At 43.1% G+C, this 22,111-nt stretch overlaps 1 protein-coding gene across 1 annotated transcript in view; it reads right to left on the minus strand.

The window, feature by feature from the left end:
* Positions 1-2,470: 2,470 nt before the first annotated feature.
* LOC100723209 (zinc finger protein 124-like) overlaps positions 2,471-22,111 on the minus strand; it is a 40,352-nt gene continuing 20,711 nt past the window's right edge. The window contains exons 3-7 of the mRNA XM_023562603.2: positions 13,980-14,106; positions 13,726-13,786; positions 11,861-12,296; positions 8,272-11,294; positions 2,471-7,916 (exon numbers count right to left, since the gene is read on the minus strand). Of these exons, the coding sequence (XP_023418371.1) occupies position 12,296; positions 13,726-13,786; positions 13,980-14,106 (189 nt within the window). The 3' untranslated portion in view covers positions 2,471-7,916; positions 8,272-11,294; positions 11,861-12,295. The remainder of the gene's footprint in view (positions 7,917-8,271; positions 11,295-11,860; positions 12,297-13,725; positions 13,787-13,979; positions 14,107-22,111) is intronic.

Below are 22,111 nucleotides of genomic sequence, written 5' to 3' on the forward strand. Positions count from 1 at the left end.
CACTTCCTGTGCCGGCTGAGAGAAGGGAGGGTCCCCTGTAGCGGCCTCTCGGCGGGGAACCACTTCTGGAAAAGAGCTCCAGGGCGGAGCGGATGGCTCTCTATCTCCTCCCCGCCAGGAGGCGCTCGGGGGTCCTTTCTCCTCTCTTTGCTTTTCTCGGGCGGCGCACGCACACAATTCGCGGCGCAACTCGGCATAGGGGTTTTGGGCCTCTCGGCTTCCTGCCCCACCTTCTAGTTCCTCCTCGCTATCTGAGTCGGAGGACTCCAGAGCTTGGGTGTCCTCTATCTTTCCCTGGATCTTCTCCCCCTGGACAGATCCCTCCCGAGAGCATTCCGACTTTGCCTGCTCAAAAGCCTTGCGTGCGTCCATGATTTCCGCGTCTCTAACTGCCGACGGGAACCCCTTCCCCTCCCCTTCAAGACACGCATGTATCATTTCCCACAGGGGGCGAATAGGTGGCGAAATATCGCCTCCCAATTCCGCCGAGGCGAGGTCCCCGCCTAACTTCTCCCATGACGGCAGGTTTAAATGCCCTGTGGGTAAAAACCAGGGAGCCACCCTATCTACCTCCGCTATGAATAGTTCCAGTGTTTTTTGACCTACCCTGAGGTCTCTAGCTTTTAAAAGCTTTTTAAGGGCCTTTACCAAGGGCCGTGCCTCCGTGCTCGGTAAATTACCCATCCTCAACCTCTGAGGGCTGTAACTCACCGCGTGTGACTTAGAGAACCCGTCACCTACGCGTGAGCCTGAGGGGAGTCTAAAAGCCCTGTAGGTGCGCGCCACCCAGAGCCCAGGCTTATCCCCCACTCACCTGTCCGGCAGCACCACGCTGGAGCGTTGCACACCACCGAGGGGAGTGATCAGTTCCCTGTACGGGCCACCAGATGTCGGTGTCGCTCCCGGCCGGCAGGAAAAACACACGACAGATTCTGACGGTGTGCAACCTTGTCTTTATTTGTCTCCGCGTGGGCCCCGCGAGGCCTCTGCTCTGCCACCAGTCCTTTCTTACCGGTGGACTTTCTCTATCTCTCTCTGTGCTTCTCTCTCGTAGCGGGAGAGGCACTCACTTTTATAGGGTAACAGTGGCCAATCAGTTTAAAGCGCGCGATGCGGGCTGACTGGCTAACATCAGTTGTTGCTAGGCAGACTATTCTATTGCGCGGGCTGCTTACGTCGCCAGGGCAATCAGGGGGCAGGAAGCAGGCGCCAACTTGGCTCACTCGATGGGAGGGGTAACTTAGCTCAGGCTTTGCTCCTTCCTACAGGCCTCACGTCCGCCAAGTAAAGCGACCGGTGTCGGCCGCGGCTCCCAACAGTGAAGTGACAGAATTGTACTCAAATATCCCCAATTGGCCAGCTGGGGATCTGGAGAGGCTTGGTGGGGGATACAATTGCTTAAACTGTCTTAAGCATAAAGCCCCATCCCATTCACCAGCCATCTTTTAACTTCTATTACTAATGCCCTGTGTGAGCTCATCAAATGATTAGGCAAACCTCGGTTTCTTCATCTTCAAAATGGGGCAATAATCTGTAGAGAGGGCCTTTGTGGGTCCTATATGTCCTATCTGTCACTTTGGTGCTATATTCAATTTCTGCCCCCATGTTAGAACATGTACACTAGTTTCCTCCACATACCATACAAAGTCATCACAGAACTGAAGAATATGGAAAACAGAGGTGATGGGAGTAGAAGGGAGATTCTGTTGCTGACAGTGAATTTGGCCTCCAAGAAAGATGAGGACAGAGGTCATTTAAAGAAAGACTAGGGTAGCAGTGGAGTTGAACTTACACGGTATTCTAATTTAAGCACTTTTATGTATTCGATCATCCTTCCAAAGCCCCTTTTCTTCCCCTGTCTTGAAGTGGGAGCTAAGCAGCATCGCTGCCCTCTTCCTCATGCAGTTTATCTGGAGGACAAAGCCACTGAGCAATGGACTGTCCTTAATGACCTGTATCCCTCAAAGTCTGGGATCACCGTCATATCGCTCAGGGGAAAACTGACCCAAGTGTTTGCCTGCACTTCTTTATTAAAGTCCCAACTGTGGTACACCTTTGGGGAGAGGTTACCAGCTGCATTAAGTTTTGTCCTTGATGAATAAAGAAGGACTTCATTTTACTTATCCTAACCTATCCCTTAGGGATTCCCAGTGAGCTGTGCTGCCTCTCTCTTTCCCTGCTCCCTCCTTCTGGTCCAACTAACTGTGGTTACTTTCTGGGGCTGGGCTGAACTCCAAATATCTGGATGTGTTTGGTGGTAATTCGTGCACACTACCAGGGTGCACCATTTCTTAGTTCTCAGGATATTAATATTAGGGAGTGGGGAGTGAGCTGACAGGTCATTTGAATCCAAAATGGAGTTGCTTTAGCCCTGTGCTTTGACAGAAAAAAACCAAGCCTATTTCTCAGACACCCATAATTGCTCTTGTGATAGCTCGGACCCCAGAATAAAACCCAAGGAAGCAAGAAATTAAAATTTGGGGAGCAAAGGCTTTATTTTAGGCCAGGCCTGGCGTCACAGTCTCCAGGAGCCAATTTGGAGACTGCGCATCTCACAGCTAAAGGCAGTGACTTATAAAGCAGAAAACCACAGGAATGCTGTTACTATTGACACAGTTAGATTGCAGCTGGCAGCTGGACCTTACAGAACTTTCTGTAATTTCCTGAGGTTAATCATTTCTTAAAGAACAACAGGCACTGCTTTTGTAAAGAACAGCACAATTAGCACAATTAGCGCAATTTATGATGGGCCACCAGGTAGGGAAGGGGTTTACCAGGAACTGATACCTCAGACCTTTTTTATGGCCTTTCAGGAAATTGAAACTTAACCTAGTTAGATGTGAAGGGGGAAGGGGGAAGGGAGCAGCACGGCGCTTACAAAACAGGCAACGCGGCGCAATCAGTTAGGGCTTAAGTTATAACAGCTCTCAGTGCAAGCTTGCACTACCTCAAGCAGTTTTTGAATTTTGCATCTACGCCAAAGTTTTTCCTATCAGTTCATATTTTGTGCTCATTAAGAGACAAGCAATATACTGGTGCTACACAACAACGCCTCCTCTCCAGCCCTCCAGGCCTGGTTGTGACACAGAGCCCCTCCTCCCAAAGGAGCTGGCCCGCGCAGGCGCATTGAAGCAGACGGGGCGACGCCGGGCACTGACGTCATCAGAAGAGGCCGGGAGGCCTGTAAATTGAGAGGGAGCAAGTACCTTTGTTGTGACCTTAGCAAAGCTTACTAGTTGGCGCTGTGTCCTTTCTCTCCTCGGTGTTTTTGAAGCCAGCAAATTATTTCTGGTGGCCTTTTGAGAGCGCTGATGCGAAGCTTTTACCTAAGAGCTCATCCTGAGGAGAATGGAGAAGGTAACTGCAAGTCCGGGCGACCCCGGATCTCTGACCGCGACCGTTCGCCCTCAGCTGGCCTGGGGGTGTAGGGCCGTAGCTTTCCGACCGGGTGAGGAGCAGCTCTTCTCTGCTTACTTCTCCTCTTTAGATTCTCTTTAATAAATATAATAGATGTTTATGGTAGGTCTTCTATGTTATACCCTCACTGCGGCTGTTTATTATGTCTAGAACCTCTCGGCAGATGCTATATAATTGTTTCCACAATCGCTAAGGTGATAGACTCATATTTGAACCATATTGTTTAGTTCATCTTCCTTAAAATCACTGTCCTTTGAAAGGTTCTGTATCATTTGGGGTATTACTTCCCTTGCCTGTTTACTTATATATTCTGTGATGCGATCTCTTGGGATTCACTTGCCGCTGTCTTGTGGAGTAGTGATTTTTCATTTTTCTATATTCTTTGACTATTAGTAAGTTCTTTTTCCTAGTTGCAGTACCACTAGATAATTGTTTTAAAGGATGGACAAATAGTACTGGGAAAAATTGATAACAATGATGATAAAAATTGTCAAATACAAAATAAAAGGAGTCATCTATATCTTGATAAAGGCATCTACAAGAAAACCTAAAACCAACATCGTATCCATAAGATAAGAAAGCAAGAAAATTTGCTCTTACTACTCACAAACTATATTGCACTGGAGGTTTTGACCAGTGCAATAAGAAAACCAAAGTGGAAAACAAGAAATATAACTGCGCCTATTTTCAACCTGTGTATGTAAACAATCTCTTAGCACTTGCCAAAGGAGCTTCTACAAATAATAAATAATTGGGGCATAAGATACAGGGTATACCATAAAAATAAATTATATTTACTGAAGACAATCTAAAGAGGACAAATAAGCAGAGAAGAAATGTTCATTAATCAGTATGAAGGCTCTGATGTGATACCGCAATACCAGCTAAGGAAGAAAGGTCTCAGGCAGAGAACAAGGATCACCTGGGCCTCAGGCTTACCTTCTTTATTTTGCTCAGAATGAACTATTCGGTGAAAGTTTTGGCATCAGCTCTTGTTAAAAGTCCACCATACAAGATAGCTTCCTTGGACAGCACTATGGAGAGAAGGTACCCACAGTCACCTACAAAACTTTGCTGTGGTCCCAAAGAAGTCACCTGTTAATTGCAAGTTCTCAGGTCTTGTATGTATTTCCTGTAGACACCATCTGATGATGTTAGTGTGATCTGTGCTGTTTTAGCTCCAGTGCACCTGAGCATGCCAGCTCCCATAGGTAAGACTGTTGAAGAATCACAGCCACTCCTGGAGTGCTGGAGGGAAAGCATCACTGCTGTCTGCAGATTTAGGCTTTCAGTGGTGCTAGCATTCCACATATGTCTTTTTTTTTTTTTTTTTTTTTTTTTTTGTCTTTTTCGTTTTTATTGGTACCAGGGATCAAACTCACGACTGCACACTTGCAAGGCAGGCGTTTATGCCGCTGAGCTAAATCCCCAACCCCCACATATGTCTTAATCAATGCCAAATATGAGGTGATAGGAAAAAAACTGGCATAGACATAAAACTCAAATGTTACTTGAGGTGGTACAAACCTGCAATGCCAGAAATTGTGTGCCTCAGTGAGAAATAGATTTTGTCTTTTCTTTCAAAGCAACAGGCCAAAGGAACTCCATTTTGGATTTAGATTACCTTGCCATGTACTCACAACCCAACCCCTAATGTTAATATCCTGAGCTCCAAGAAATGGTGACTGTTGCAGTTACTTTTCTCTCATTGTTGAGACAAAATACCTGATTCCCCAAAAGAAGGAAGGAAAGGTTTATTTAGCTTACAATTTGTGTAGGTTTCAGTCCATACTCAGGTGGCTCCAATGCAGGGTAGTACAGTTGAGGGACAAATTTTTATGCTGGCCACAAGTGACAAGAGCAAAAGGGCGCCTCTCTCTCCCTCGTATTGCATTCTGGCTACCCACCACAAGGCGGTGCAACCCCACCAACCCCAGCACTAGGAAATGAAGCAATTTCAAATGTAAGATTCAGCTGCTGTTCAAAAGCCCACCCCCTGTGACTGCATAGGGCTTTGATGGGACATCCAGACACAAACCATAGCATTCTGCCCCTGACTTCCTAAAGACTCAAGCACATCCCTTAATTGGAAAGGAATTTAGTCCATCTGCACGAGTTACCAAAGTCCTAACAGTTTCAGCATTGCTGAAAAGTCCAAGTCCAAAATCTCATCCGAGATGTGAGACAGTCTCTTAGCTGTGAGCCTCTTTATAAGTGAAAACAAATTTAAACACTTCCAATATACAATGACACAAGATAAACTTTACAATTTAAAAATGTACAAACAGATGCAAAGGATTAAAATCAAAATAAGTTCAAACTCCAACAGGCCAAACATTAAGTGCTGTAGTTCTATATGGAACATCTGAAGCTATTTGTGGTAACTTGTAAGCTCCAAAAAGCTTGTGTATCTTCACCCATTGTGCACATCCAGTGGCAGTAGCTCCCAGGGCTTCTGCCTTAAGCCTGCTCTTCTCAATCCTTGCAGCTTTCCTTCGATGACCCATGATCCTGGCTTTTCCAGACTTTTGGGTTTTCCACGGCACCTTTGTCTTAATACACCTTGACACACTGCCCTCTCAGGGCACACTCCCTGGCCTCCCAGCCTTCTGAAATTGGGGTGAGAAGCCTTTTAATCTCAGAACGTGTGCATTCTCCATGCACCTAAAATCAGCATGAAGATGATGATGCCAAGGTCTGCTGCCAGGAAAGCCAGGCTTTTCTCTTGCATCCCTGTAAGGGTTGAGTACCTAGATTTCTGGGCACTCTGCCCATGATTTTGAGGAACAAATTCTCTGAGTTATTGCCATTCTGGAATCTGGTGTAGCAGCCACCCTTAGAACTTGTGTAGTTGCTGCCACAATTCTGGAATATCACACTCTGGCTGTCTACTCAAAGCAAAACCTTTCATCTTTGCAGTTTTGAGGTTGCAAATGGTGAAATTTTGTTGCTTCTTGTGATGCTCTCAAGACTCCTTTTCATTCTCCTATTCCTTCTCAATAGAGATCTCAGCTCCATCTTTACAGTCCACAGCTTTACTGAAGATTTTTTCCTGGCCAAACTCACAATGTTTTAAATTATCCTACTGGGCCCTTTGCTTTTGATTTGCAACATAAATCTATCTAAAAGCCTCCCACAGTAGCCATGCCAGTGCCTCAACATTTGACTATCTTGAAATTTCTTCTCCCTTATTAGTTAGTCTGTTGCCCTTACTCCCAGTCTCAGGCAAAGTCTCTGGACCTGAGCAAAATACAGATACTTTTTGCCAAGCAATAACATACACTGTCTAGAGCCTTACAACTAATGCAGTCTTTTCCAGCAGAAATCTTGCAAGCCTCATCTCTACTAGCAGGATTTCTATCAGCTTTCTGGTCTTCTGAGTTCTGACCAGAATCTCTCATAGAGAACAGCCTAAAGTGTTCCAGTGCTACTCTTTCAGGTGACATCTCCAAACTTTCCCAGTGTTTCCCACAATCCATCTCTGAAGGTCTTGACCCACATGGTCAGATATAGTCACAGCAATGACATCACTCTTACTACCAGATTCTGTGGTAGTTACTTTTCTCTCATTGCTGAGACAAAATACCTGACACCCAGTATGAAAGAAAAAATATTTATTTAGCCTATAACTGGAGGTTATAGCTGGCTCCAAGGCAGGGTGGTGTGACTGAGGGGCCATCTTTCATGACAGCCACAAGTGACACAAGAAAAAGGGAGAAAAGATGCAGAGCACAACTCTCTTCTTTCCTTACGTTGCATTCCAGCTACCCACTCCAGGGCAGGTGCAGCACTCACATCACCAAACCCAGCGTGATACAATGAATCAGTCACAAATGCTAGATTCAGCCAACTTCAAAAGGTCACTCCCCATGACTGCATGAGTCTTTGTGGGACATCCAGACAAAAACCATTACAGTGACTGTACTTTTTAGCAGAACACAGCTAGTTTCCAAGATAAGATCCAAGGTCTTTCCACTCCAAACTCCAATCCTCTTTGTCTATCTGATCCAACAATTTAACCCCCAATCCTTGCACCACCAATTTACCAACTTCCAAAGACTCTAAGCCTCTGAAATCAGTCACTAAAATTAAGGGTAGTTGCTTTCCACATGTTAGGGCTTAAAACTCCAGTTCCCCCAATGTTCATGGTATCTGCTACCTCATTACTGGGATATGCTTGCAATCTTTTGCAAACAACAAAACAAAACAAATCACAATGCTTTGTCAAAATTCCTGGATGTCATCATGCCTTATCACCTCATCATGTGCATTGACATATTCAGTCTGGGTACTGATTTCCAACAGGTTGAAGCCAAAGAAGTATAAGTTTGAGTCTAGCCTGTATTATAAACACACACACACACACACACACACACACAAAGAACAGCAGTGAACCTCAACTACCTCAACTAAATTAGGCAGTTGAGGAGGCTGGGTGGGCATAGGTCAGTGGTAAGTACTTACCTACCATATGCAAGGCTTGCCTTTAATTTCTGGTGCTGCAAAACCAAAAACAAAAGATATGAGTTTCAGAGACTGCAGTCTGAATTTGACTTTATCCAATGCACTGACATCATGGTAAGCACATGTGAAGAAAATGGGTATCTACTATAGGAGAGACAGGAATGAGAGAATGCAGAAGGGATGCAGACAAAACAAAACAAACAAACAAAAACCAGGGGCCCGGAGCCACATTTGGTGATTCATGCTAGTGTGGCTCAACTAGACACCCAGAAATGTGCTTTACAATTATCCTATACATCTCTCTGGGCTAACAATTGCAAAGAAGAGAATCACAGCACTCCATATAATTTGCTTTAGTAATATTAATATTCAAAGAAGGAGGACTTTAACCTTTGAGGAGGAAACTTCTGTAGAACTACAGTTTGAAGTCCTGGTATATGTCTGCCTCATCACTGCATTGACCAGAGGTCCAAGGCTGTGACTTCATTTGAGCAATTATTTCAGTTCTCATAGCTGGTAATTAGCTTGTTGTCAATATTCAGAGATTTTTTTTTTTGATCCTGTAAAAAATACAAATCTTGTCTAATGGAATTGCAAATTTGATTTCCTTTCCTCTTTACTCTTTTGCAGAATATAGCTATCATTTACTTTTAGTTTTCTATCAGCAAAGTAACTGTTTTCCTTGCAAGGAGTGAGGTATATTCACTTTATTGAATAAAAGGAAATAGCTTAAGACTGTGAAAATCTTGACAATGAAACCAGCTGTCTCATTTCCAAACATTACTGTAAAAAGGACAGTCCTCCTTCCATTCCATTCTGTCCTGTCCTGTCCTGCACTGATGATGTTCTCTTGCGTCATGGCACAGATTCTTCCATAAGACACTGGCCATGGAATCTCCTGAGCACATGAGTGACTATTTCAGGAAGAGCACACTAACTCCATTAAGAAAACAGGGCAGATCCAGAAAGCTAGGAGTAAGTAAACTGCTTAAATCCAGTTATTCTTAGGCGAGGTGAGGTTGATATTGTGAGAAACAGCATTATCCAGAAGTTCCTGGATGTCAAATTATCACTTGCGCTCTAGCCAAGCAGGCAAGAGTTTACTTTTCCCTTACTCTACACAGAGGAAGAGCAATAAATCAGGAGCCAGTCTGCAATGAACAAGCCGGCTGTATGAAAACAATCAGGTGAGCCATTGTGGCCAGCGACTCCGGTGTCATGACTCCCTGTCCAGATACAGTGCCCAGAGTTCCTCGGTTCATTAGATTGCCCTCTGGGACTTCTGCCGCTGCAGGCCGCGTGGGAAGGACTCGGGGACACCGGGAAGCCGCGCAGTGGTGATGGTGCGGGACGGAAGCCGGGGAAGGGATGGGGTCGGGCTGAGGTCTGAGAGGAGGCGGCCGGAACCGGCTCTGGGAGCCGCAGCCTCCCGCCGAGCTCCGGACCCCGAGGTCCTCCGGGCTCTGGGGCTTTTGCCACTGTTCCCTCGGCGGGGTCCGGGTCACCGCCGTGTCCGTGAGCCCGTCCCCACCGTGACACTGCCCGCCCACGGTGCCGTCCGGTGTGGCCCGGCAGCGCCTCGGCGGTGTGGGGAGAGCGGGGCTCGGGGCGGTCTGGTTCAGGGCGGCCTGGAGCTGGTGCGGCTGCGGGCGCTGGGTCCCTGGTCTCGGTGCTTTCAGTAGCAGAGCTGGGGATGTGATGGTTATAAATGTCTGCGAGGGGGTCTCAGACCCACACCTCCTCTCAGACCTCTGCCTTTTTCTATTCACACTGAAGCCCAGAGTTTCCAGTGTTTCCCCAGATTGCCAGCCTCATAGGAGATGTTGACAAGAGCCATGAGAATGTAAGAAAGGCTTAACATTGCAGGTGACTTGGGAGGATCATTCATTGCATACTCAGCAGTCCAAAAAATTATCACCCTAGTTACATCTGTCAGACCCCCTACTGACAATGATAAAGAACAGAGCCTGTGGTTTCAGGCATTGTGGGTTAGAGTTAGGCTTCAAAGTAGGATGTTAATGTTCCCTCTGGTGGCTCTGGGTTGTGGGTGTCCAAACTCTCTTGCTGGGCTTTTCTCTGACATGAGAAGAGGAAGACAAATAGAAGACCAATGCCAATCAAAACTGTATTGCAAGAAGCAATGCAGACACTTCAGGAGAGGAGCTGAGTCACAACGCAGGGGTAGTTTACCGTTTTGGGGTGTGGGTGCCCTATCTTCACCCCTTCGGAGGGTCACTTTGTGACTGGTTATGGCACTGATTGCTAGGGATCTGACTTGATGGGCTACAGGAGAATTTCCCAGAAACTAGTTTCCCAACTCATTTTGGGGAAATTACCTACTGAAGAGGGAGCTTACAGAAGCAGGACATGGCTGACACAGACACAAGAAGAATGAAATCGCAGGCTGTCAGCACGAGTGTTTACTGTGTCACAGGCCACATCTCCTCTCCTTTCTTCAGAGCTCAGTCCCTTATGTAACCCACCCACTAGGCCTCACCTTTCGCTACATTAGGAGAGTTTTCACTGTAAATAAGAATACCACCCTGATTCTTGGAATCATCCTGAGTGGGTGGCCAAGTGGCTGCTCAATCCAGAGCTAATTGGAGACATCCAGCTCACAGTAATTACTCGGTTTAATGCCCACCTCTCACAGGTGACTCTGTGTATGTAAAATGACCACTTGAAACTCAGGCAGTCAAACATATTTTCCTCCTGTGTAAGGTTTAGAGGAAACTTAGATTTTAGAGGAAGAGTTATTTTGCCCTTGCAGTTCCTGGAAACTGGGGAGCTCAGCAGGGAGTGGATGCAGCTCCTAGTAGGGAAAGCTGCATTCCGTGTTTCCTTGGGAATTCAGTCTTGTTCTATCTATAGTTCACTGCATCCTCTTACTTTATTTCTCATTATTATGGCTTATTTCTCAACTCTATGTCAGGCATCCCCCCCTAGCCATGTGCCTTATGCTTAAGGTAGCTAAATAAAGTATTCTTTATAAACAATGTTTAAATGAGGCCTTCCAGTGAGGTTAGAATGCTCAGAAAAATGGTGGGAATGTTAGTGTATTGTGAATGTGGAAATGGGCAGTCTTTTCTGAAAAAGGAAATAAATAAGTCCACTTTATAGCAACCCTTATTCATGGAAACCCTTTTGTTATAATACGTACGTACACTTGTTTCACAATGGTTTGAAAACTTGGTACACAGGGCTATGAGCCTGCCCACCTGCCATAAAACTTTCATCTATGGGCTTTCCAGACCCAGAATGCAGTCTGCACGGCCGCCATGACCTCATCAAAGTACCGAATTTTGTTAGATCACAAGGTCCACCCCCACCGATGGTGTGATGACAGTGTGCTTCAGGGATAAAATGCGGCCAGCTCAGCTTGGTTGCTTGGCGTTGTCTGGCTGCACTCTCTTCTGCATAAGGAAAGTTTAATTCAATGATTATTATTGCATGAAGGACAACTGATAACTTGTGCACAACCTTTATATTAATTACTTCTCACAATACTATTTGCCACATGAAATAAACCAAAATGACTATAGTTTTTCCACATAATAAACACTGATGTGAATTTCTTCCCAGTGTGAGTCCTTTCATGTATTTGCCAGTGATGTTTTCTGCTGAAACCTTTCCCACATTGCTTATGTACATATGGTTTCTCCACAGTGTGAGTCTGTTCCTGATTTTGGCAAACACCACTTGTTCTCAAAGCTTTGCCACACTGCATACATGCATAGGCTTTCTCCCCATGTATTTGACAATGATGTTCACTTCTGAAAGCTTCCCCGAATTGCTTACATACACAGAGCTTCTCCCCATTGCTAGTTCTTTTATGATTATCCATGGAATTGTTAGTGAAAGATTTTCTATAGTATTTATCTACATGGGTTTTATCTCCAGAGTGAGCTGTTTCATCTGTCTGAATATCATAGTGAGTGTTAAAATCTTTTCCCCATGGTACACATGTGTACATACTCACTTTTCTATGATGTCTTTTCCCAATTTGATCATCACTGAGTATAATGAATGATTTGACATCTGGCTTCTCCAAAATGGTAATATTTTTAGTGTAATTAGAGCAATAATTTGCACATGGCATATATTCATGGAGTTTCTCCTCAAGAGTCACCTTTGCATATTTCTGAAAAGACTTGAGTTTCGTGAGTGACTTGCCATATTCATCATAGTTAGACTGCTTCTCTTGAAATTCCTGCTGCTCATACAGTTTCAGTACAGTGTTATCCATGAAGGGTCCATCTGCTGATGAATGACCAAACAGGGGCCTTCTGGAGAAGCATTCACCTGGGTGTATTGAAACTACTGCCATAAGCACATTTGTATCTGGAGTCTGAGAAACCATATTGCCATGTTGATACCATAACTTATATTGACAGGATTGTTCTACCTCTTCGCTTCTGTAAAAAGACAGAGCACCAAAACAATAAGTCACATTTAATAGTGTCTTTTAGCAATGATTCACAATGAGGAGATCTGCTTTGGTGCCCTTAAAAATATTTAGTCTAGGGGCTGGGGATTTAGCTCAGCGGCATAAGCGCCTGCCTTGCAAGCAGGCAGTCATGAGTTCGATCCCTGGTACCGATAAAAAAAGAAAAAAAAATATTTAGTCTTCCACTTATTGTATACTTTGCATGATTGCTTGGACACAGCTTTTACCCCAACAGCAGGATTCACTTGGGAGTCTGTAATCAACCCGTTTGCAATACACAATACTTAATTTAATTTTGAGAAAACTCATCTTAATGAAATATGTTCCATCTACTGATGATTTCTGACAACTTTTCCTTCATGACTCCATCCCCTCTCCTTCCACTGAGCCTGTTTGCCAATTCCAAAATGTCTACCTCTGCCTTTCCCTCCATCTCTCCTCTATTTACTCCTTAATTAATGTTGTGGGATTCTCATACAAAATGCATCTTGTGATACTGAAATTTCTGTCTGGTTTATTTAATCTAATATTGTAGGTTCTAGATACATCCATATTTCATCAAATGCCATCACTTCATTCTTTTGTGGATGAATATTATGGGCACACATCATAGGATTTTTAGGCTGGAAATTGAACTCAGGGTTTTAGCACTAAAATACATGCATGGGTTTTACTATATTTGTTTTGAAATGGTCGCATCAATCATTAGGATGCCAGGGAGAGCACGAATACACGATCTTCCTGCTTCAGCTTCCTAGAATACTAGGATTACAAGCATGTCATTTATGCCCAGGCCATTCCATTTTTCTTTAATCAACTCATGTGTAAATTGACATTTAAGCTTATTCCAGAGGTTAGCTTTTCTACATTGTGCAGCTACAAATATGTGGGGGTTTTTTTTGTGGGGGGGTGATATCAGAGATTGAACTCATGACCTCATGCTTGCCAGGTAGGTGCTTATGCCACTGAGCTAAATCCCTGGCCCTACAAATGTGCTTTTAATATGTTTACATTAACATCTTGAGGAATGTATGTAGTAAAACTATAGTGGGAATGGCTGGGTGTGGTGGTGTATGGCTGTAATCCAGCACTCAGGAGATTGAAGCAGGAGGATCACTGTGAGTTTGAGGCCAACCTAGGCTACCCTGTGAGATCCTGTCTCAAAAAGAAGTAGAGATGGATAAAATAAAATGTCTATTTTGGCATGAGTACCACTTATATTTCAGATATTGAAATACTTCAAATACTCAATTGTTAACATCAGACATATTCAATCGGTATATCCACTGACTGGATATACCGATTAAAGAAGTTTGAACATGGTCTTTTTTGTGTGTAATGTGCTTGGATTTACTATTCTGACATCTGAGGGAATTTCTTCTCTGAATACAAATTACCATAGATGTTTCTTGCAATTTTTGTATTCGCCTTCAATTTGCTGGTCATCTGACATCCCTCCTAAGGTGCAGAAACAGAAAAATGATGACTTACTACACTTAGATCAGTCGAATCTAATTCCATTCACACTACAATGTGACTATGCCTGGAAGATGCTTTCTACTGTTTCCATTTTCCCATTAAGCAAACCACACTGGTGAGCACCAGCCAATGTTCTCCAACTGCATGAATGACAAAATTATATCCTCCTTACCTATGGTAGCCAGGTTCCTAAAGGTTTCCAGCATCATATCTCTGTAGAGCTTCTTTTGGGATGGATCCAGCAAAGCCCACTCCTCCCTGGTGAAGTTCACAGCCACATCACTGAAGGTCACTGCTTCCTATATCATCAAAAAATATTTTCAAGAAGAGTAAGATACAAGCATGAACATTTTCAGCTCTACTCATAAAGCAAATATACAGTTTTCCAAATATTTTCTTATGTCTTGCTCATCAAACTGTTACTCTCTATCCATTTGCACTTGTCATACAGGAAATTTGATGCAACACTGGAATTTAGTGCTAACCCAACAGTTGAAAGGGAGCACTGCTTCTCTTGCTGGTTAAACTAGGATATACTTGTATAAAGGCACTAAAGCATGGTTATGGAAGGATCCTATAAATCAGAATCCAAGTGCAAAAATAGAACACTATCTGATGAATTACGCTAAAGGAGTAAATAAAATACAAAAGAAAATATCTTTTTTTTCAGCTTGTTATTTGGGGGATTGATTGTTTTCTTCTCTAATTTTATTTAAACAACATTTTAAAACTTCAAGCTGCTTTCATTGACAAAGGCTTAGATACTAAGCAGATGTATGAATTCTAATTTGGAGAGAGAATGAAAACAATTACCCTTTTTATTGGAGAGCATCTGAGAACTGTGAACTTAGACTAAGGAAGCCTTTTTATCCTATGGCTCAGTGACCTGAAAAGTGGCCTAAGAGGGGAAAATGGGAGATGGATATGATAAAAATAAACATGAAATATACTGACTACCAACACTTTGAAAACTTAACATGCACTAATAATAAATGACATAATCAAAGAAAAAATCTTTTCAGTACCAAACATACATGCAATGTGAACAACTTCTTTAAGATAAAGAGTTTCAAAATCCATTTTGAAGGATACTACTTATTTGAAAGAATGACAGACTAAAAATCTTCAATGGGCTGACATGTATGATAGAATATATCTTAGTTAACTTTTTTGTCACTGCTAAAATACTCACCACTTAAAATTAAGGTAGGTAAGGGTTATCTGGGTTCATGTTTACAGAAATTTCAGTGCCTGACAGGCTCCAACATAGGATGGCGTGGCACAGAGGGCATCACAGAGGAGAAAGAGCCCATGGCAGACAGAAGGCTGCATAAGTAGTAAGCAGTATGAAACAAACGACAGCAACCTCTTTCTGTCCTTACATTTTACCCACAGTAGCAGGACTCACAGCTTTAATCTAGCACTGTGTATCAAAGGCCAGCATCACACCGTAGATCCTGCCAAGTCCGAAATTCCCCAGCTGAGAGTGCATGAAGCTTTGGCAGAACATGTAGATACAGGACATAAGGCAATACTGACTCATTATAGAGCTCTTGTGTCACAAAGGAGCACAAATCACAGTATGTGTAATGTAGCAGACAGGGAGAAACAATTTCATCTTCATATCCCTTGTACAATACCTGATTTACCTCTTGAAAAGGGAAAGATAAACTGAGAATTCAGAGAAATGTCTTTTTGAAATCTCAGGTTTATGAATGTCAGTCATTTAAGGCTGGTGGGTGCATTGCTCTTCCTGGGATACAGTCAGAGTCAACAAGTCTGGGACAGTAGAACCAAGTCTGAGGGAGGCTTGTCACATCCTAGGAGAAGTACAGGGCACTCAAGCACGCACAGGAACCCATGTTTGACAAACTGCCATCAATCCCACAGGATCTGCTTTGGCAGAGTTCTTTCCAGTGGAGATTTCAGTGGGTAACTTCAGTAACTTTAGACATATTTACTGGCTCCTTGCCTCCTTCTTTGAAGTCAGCCAGGAAAGCAGTGAATACTGATCTAGGCTTCATCCTTTGTCACATTGCACAAAGTTGGAGAAGGAGTTTTCATCCAGACATCACAGTGGCAGGGTCTTTTGACTTCAGCCAGGCTTGAAGCCATCTAAAATAGGTAATATTCCGAGTACTAAACAGGCAGAAGGAATTGCTGAAAGCAGAGCAGGAGACTGTGGTGCAGGAGACAGAGCTGGTGGTGGTGTTACAGCCGGCCGACAGCTTGGGGTGATGAATGCAAGCAGGAGGAAGGTCTATTGGCAATACAAGATAAAAACTTTCTGGTTGGTTCTGAATCTGAGAGCCTCTCAGTCAGCTTTGTGGGCTTCTTTTGACGAGTACAATGGCTTTACTGTTGTGCAGGACACAGGTATAGAGCCAAGGTAGGAGAGTTTTAATCCTTTATGGCAATTGAGTCTAACAGAGCTGGCCTTTTATCTCAGGATTTTCCAAGGCGCTTATGGGAGCAAGTCACAAGCAGAGGAAAGCATCTTATAATTCTACAACATCCTAAAAGGGTGTATAGGTCAGGAACTGGGGTCTAAGGTGATGGATGCATTGTTCAGGAATGGAAATTTGCACAAGGTGATTAAGTTTATCATACTGAAGCATAGTTAGAGTCCAGTTATTGTTCCCATGACATCTGACAGCAATGGGGATAATAGTGAGGTGACATGGCTGATGGCAAGGCATGGTCGTGAGTCTTCAGTTCCTATCTCTGTGGGGAGAGTTTTCACAACTTCAGGGTTATAGTTATCTGCCTCAGGCTAATGCAGGCACTATCTATTCTTGCGAAACAATTCAAAGTTGAAAGTGCAGGGTTAAATGAGAGGGAGGCTGACTAGCTTGGTGCAAAGGATACATCCTCCCAGCTTCAAGTTTGTGCCAGGCAGAAGGGGCAAGAAGCAAGAGCCCAGTTACTCCAGTGACGGATGCTTTCTGACAGAGGAACCTTTAAAGACGGAGAGTTCTGTCCCACTGTCTACCAGGAAACTCACTAGTTTCCCCTCACCTTTTGGAATGACTATGGGTTTTCTGGGACCCAATTTGATAGAGTTCAGTATATTCTATCTATTTAGGCTTGATAAGGAGCAACTCATTTGTCAGGGCTGACAGTCTTATTTCCCTCAGTCAAAATGTGTAACACAGAAGGAATTGTTAAGAGTCGCCTTGGATGGCTGTTAGATGATGCCATCTGACCAGGCTAGGCATGTCTCCAGGGAACCTGTGTGGCAAAATGCAGTCAGTAAACTGGAACTGGTTCGGTTGGCTGGAAGTAGATAACTTTTGAGCAGGGTATCCAACTGCAGTGGCTTGCAAGGGTGCCAATGTGGAGTTCTCAGGAAGAATGGGCTATTATCAATTTTTTTCTTTGAGATTCAAGTAGCAGGTTGGTTTTATTTTTAACTCCATAAAAGCCCTGTGTCTTGCAATGAGAGACTGTGAGTTTTAACTAATTAGTTGCCATTCCATCTCCCTATGGTGTATGTTGTGTATCTTTGAATGATATTGCAGCAGGCTAAGGGTGGTTGCCCCTCTGAGAGACCATTCAGATGTCTGCCAGACCATGCCTCTCACGGAGACTTAGTGCAACTCAACTTAGGGGGCTGTGAGCTCACTGTTAAGCCATATGTCAATCACCACAGAACCACAGGTGGGGGTCCAATCAGCCTCTGCAATCAGTGTTCCCCAATCTTAGTGCACAGACAGAGCAATCTATGGCTCATACTATAGAGCAGCCTATTGCTTACACTTCCATTCCACTCACATGATCATTCAGCAGGTGCTCAGAGGTTACATATTCCTACCCACCTTCCCTTGAGGGTGGCCTTACTAAAGGGAGTTAATCAAGCTGTTCTTCTGCTTAAACTGAGCGAGAGTGACTTACAGACTAACTGGGGGTAGTATCAGAATCAAGCAGGCAGGCGGTCAGAGAGACAGACTGACAGACAGGCAGATTGTGTCCTCCTCCCTTTGGGGTCTGATGTGAGCCATTTGAGTGGAGAGCCAAGAATCCTTCTCCAGATCTGAGAGGACTCCAGAAGTCTTGAGTGTGCACCTTTCCATCAAGACCTGGAATGTCCTTGCTCCATCCACAGCATGACTGGTCTTCCCAGCTACTGCACCAGATGCAACCATAGGCAGAAATACCAAAACAACCCCCAGGATTTGTAGGTAGATTTATTTATGTGACAGGCACTGACAAATATCAGTTCCAAAATATCAGGCCCTGATCTCTGGTGGCCTCTTGAATATATGACAGAATCAAGTAGGAAGTACAGAGGCAGAATGTCTTGTCAATTGGGGATCATAGTGCATCACTGGGGACCAATGTGCACCATAGTGACCAGCTATGAATCTCAGTGACCAGACATTTCCAAGAGACGGAAACAGGATCTGGAATAGAAACTATTAATTTGGCAACTGGGAGGAACAATTTCTGCTGTAATACAATGATTTTCTATGTAATTACTATAGAACTCATTTACTGACTATTGCAAAGTGGTAAAAATAAAATTAAACTGTTAGTGACACTTAAAGTGCCAACTACACATTTAGTGAATCCATAAGCAATGGCACAGTAAAGATTACAGTATTTTCCATTGGGAAGACAAAGATGAGCCTAACAAGATCTACAGTGGATGCTCTTAACACTGCCCAAAGCTCAGTTGTAAAACATTCTGAAGGTTCCCATGATAAATAAATTGGTATGATTGTTAAACTCACCATAGTTTTTTTTTGAGAATAATTTTAATTGAAAAATATATAAACATTAAATTACCACATGAAGAAATTTATCCTTGCTTTGATACTTTCTAACATGGGAAAATGAGAGGTAATTTACAGTCTGAGCACAGCTAACAAAGCAGTACATTTGCAAATGTGAGATCTGCAGACACCCAGCAAGCAGCAAGCAGTGCACAAGCTGCACAATGGACACCAGGAGGAGGTTAGAATAAAACATCAGAGAAGGACAAGGCAGATATTAAACTAATGAATGAATAAACTTCTTACTTGTGCTGCAATATCCTATGTGTCCTTGAGAGAAGTGACTTTCATGGTCACACATGTGAATTAGGTTGCAGAAAACTATGAAGAACATTACTCACTCACCTGAGGATTCTAGTAGATTAGGGTAGGACTCTCAATCATGTGTAAAGTGTACTGAGTGAAAGAAGCTATGGAGAGCCCTTCCCAGACCTCATCACAGTTCAGGGAGTTTATATTTCTAACCCGATGGAAAAGTTACTAGAATTCTAGTAATTTAATTCCAATCTACCACTTCCAATGTAACCATGAGGAGAACAAAGACACTGAAGTACACTGTATTTGTGGGGGGCCCAGGGAGTCCTAATTCCAGCTAGTATGATCTTTAACCTGAACAAAGTCTTGATCCAAGGCCAAAACCAGGTTTTTACCAATTCTGGCAAAAGGGGGTGACTCGGGGATGAAAGACTGAGAGTGGCTGGAAGTACATGAGCACCATGAGCTGGGCACGGTGAGAGGCCTGAGATCACCTCTGCAGTAAGCAGAGAGAGGGACAAGCAGGCAGAGTCATCTGCATAACACAATCTGAAGTGGTATCTAGTATTTTGGGGACATTCTTCAGCTGTGATGTGTAACTTTTATGCCCTAGAAGATCAGAGCCTCTTACTTTGAGGCTCAGTTCCAGTCAGACACATGGAAGGGGGTCTCCCTCCTGCCTGGCTCATATGTGTTTTAGAGGAATTACACCATGGGGGAAATGACCTGTCAACTTGCTTCAAAGACTACACAAAAACATTACTTCAGAAAGACTGATTTGTATTATTTAAAGTCAACCGAGAGTATGAGGAAAAGTTCTAGCCAGCTCTTCTATATCAGTACACGGATACAGGGCCAGGTGTAGCCAAAATGGAGACAAATACTCCTGTTTCAAGAGTCCTCCATGTGGTCCTCCACAGGAGCTGGCCTGAGAGGTTGCAGAATAGTAGAAAACTCACTCTACAAGCAGAGTTTTAGACTGTCAAAATACCTGTCAGGCCCAAAGTTTTGAGCACCTAGATTTCTGATCAGATCATACTCAAGTGGGACACAAAGGAATGAGTGTTGAAGGTTAAATATTTGTTACTAGAAATCAAAAAGTGAACTTACGCATTTCTACTTTCTAGCTCACCTGAAAAGACAAAGAAGGAATGCTTCATTCTCAATAGCAAACAGCAAGATGAATTAAAATCCACAATCCTTACAGGCTACTATAACACAAAGAGGAAACCTACAGAGGTGTAAATTGCTGTTAAGTAACTCATGGATAGGATAAAGATTGAAATATATGACATGTCCCAGTGAATAAGGATACGAGGAGTTTGAGAGGTAAAATCTCCTGGACCAGGTCATCCATGTTTTAAAATTTGGTGTTTTACATCCACCAGGTCTGGTGGGCTCTCTGATAATCAGAGAAAATTTGTTTCCTACTTCTTAGAAGAGTGGGCAGAACAAAGCCATTTTGAAAAATTGCATGTTTAAAAAGCATCAGACAAGTGTCAGTTGTCCACCTCCTCCCTGAGCGTTAGTGCTTCTATCATCTCAGTTGGATAGAGTCCCTGTCTGCTCTGTGCCTACTGACTGACATGAGAAGTTCCTCCGGTTCACAAGATAGAACTGTGATATGTCTGCACCTTACTGAGTCTGAGATGCATTACTCCCTTGAAGCACTGCTAACTGACACATGATGGCATTTGATATGTGCACAAGGAATATACTTTTTGTGGCTATTCTCAGTGGCCCGTCACACACAGGAACAATGAGAACACACATGAAATACTGTGCTGGACCATACCTAAGATTATGTCCCAAGAGCTTCTAAGTCTCTTTAAATACAAACATATACATACATACAGGCTGTACATAATGTAACTTGGAGCATGAAAATGTGCACATAGTGTACTGATCCCACAGCCATGAAGAGGGGTTGAGTGCAGCAAAAATTGAAGAATAGGTGATTATGTGTCACACATGTCATACGGCAATGCAGGTACGGCAGGGAGAAAATGTTTGATTGCAACACTGAGCATAAATTTAGAGATGGAGAAAGCAGACAGCAGGTACATGGATGTGTGTGGTAGGAATTCACTCCAGAAAGCGTCCTCGTTAGACTCCCCAGTGCTGTAACAGTACAGCAGCAGGTGCAATAGGAAGGCTAGCTAGCAAGCCAAAGAGAACACACTGGGGTCAGGTGCCACCGTTCTGAACAGGTGTGGCTCTTGTGCCTGCTGGAATCCAAACCAGGAGACACAATGGTGAACCTTACGCTGTGGCACAGCTCAAATGGCAACTTAATTGTGTGCTACTGAGCAATTGGCTAGATCTTACATCTTTGACATCCTCCATAATATATTAAAAGATCTAAAAATGAAACAAAATTAGGATTAAATTTTACCCTTTAGATACATACATGATTACAAACACAGAGATTTTCAAATCAGGTTCTGAAAGAAGGGGAAGACTGGAAAAGTCAAAGACATCATCAAACAATTATAGTATCAGTTCAAAACTTCATATATTCATCTCGCAAAGAGTTTCCAAGTAGTTCCTGGAAACTATTAATATATTGCTCAAGATTCCATTTTACGCAATCTGCAATGTGTATCTGCCAACTCCCATGATGTCTGTATTTGTTATATTTTATTATATTAAATTTTATATATTTTATATTTAATTATTATATTTTAAAAGATCACAATAAAGGTAAGACATATTCATGGTCTCAGATGTATGTTAATCAAGAAAAAAAAGTTTAGAAAATGCTAGTTTATCATATTTATCCAATATTGTTTTTGTCTTTTTCCTTTTTATCGGTACCGGGGATCAAACTCACGACTGCCTGCTTGCAAGGCAGGTGCTTATGCCACTGAGCTAAAACCCCAGCCCCAGATTTATCCAATATTGAACTCAGATGTGGTGTGTGTAAGGAAAGGGAATTATAGACACACTTCACCTAGACAGTTAGATTTTCACTATACAACAAATCATTACCTATTCAAATAGCAGTTGGCAATAGAGAATTATTTCTCTTGCTTGCAGGTAGTCAACTTATGACATGGGTGCCTAGGCTGTCATATGCCAGGGTTAATCTATAGTAATACACACACACACACACAAACTACATTACAGGAAGGTGGTATTTATCTGATCAAATGGTGTCTCAATATAAGAAACCTATTATAAAATGCATCACAAAAATCATTAAAAACCTCATCTGATTATTTCAATCTTGGCATAAACAGATTTTCTAAAATTCAATTAACATTCATTGTGT

The sequence above is a fragment of the Cavia porcellus genome, unplaced genomic scaffold (assembly GCF_034190915.1).
Source record: "Cavia porcellus strain 051 isolate PalLab524CR breed Dunkin Hartley unplaced genomic scaffold, mCavPor4.1 scaffold_33, whole genome shotgun sequence".
In the NCBI taxonomy this organism is placed as follows: Eukaryota; Metazoa; Chordata; class Mammalia; order Rodentia; family Caviidae; genus Cavia; species Cavia porcellus.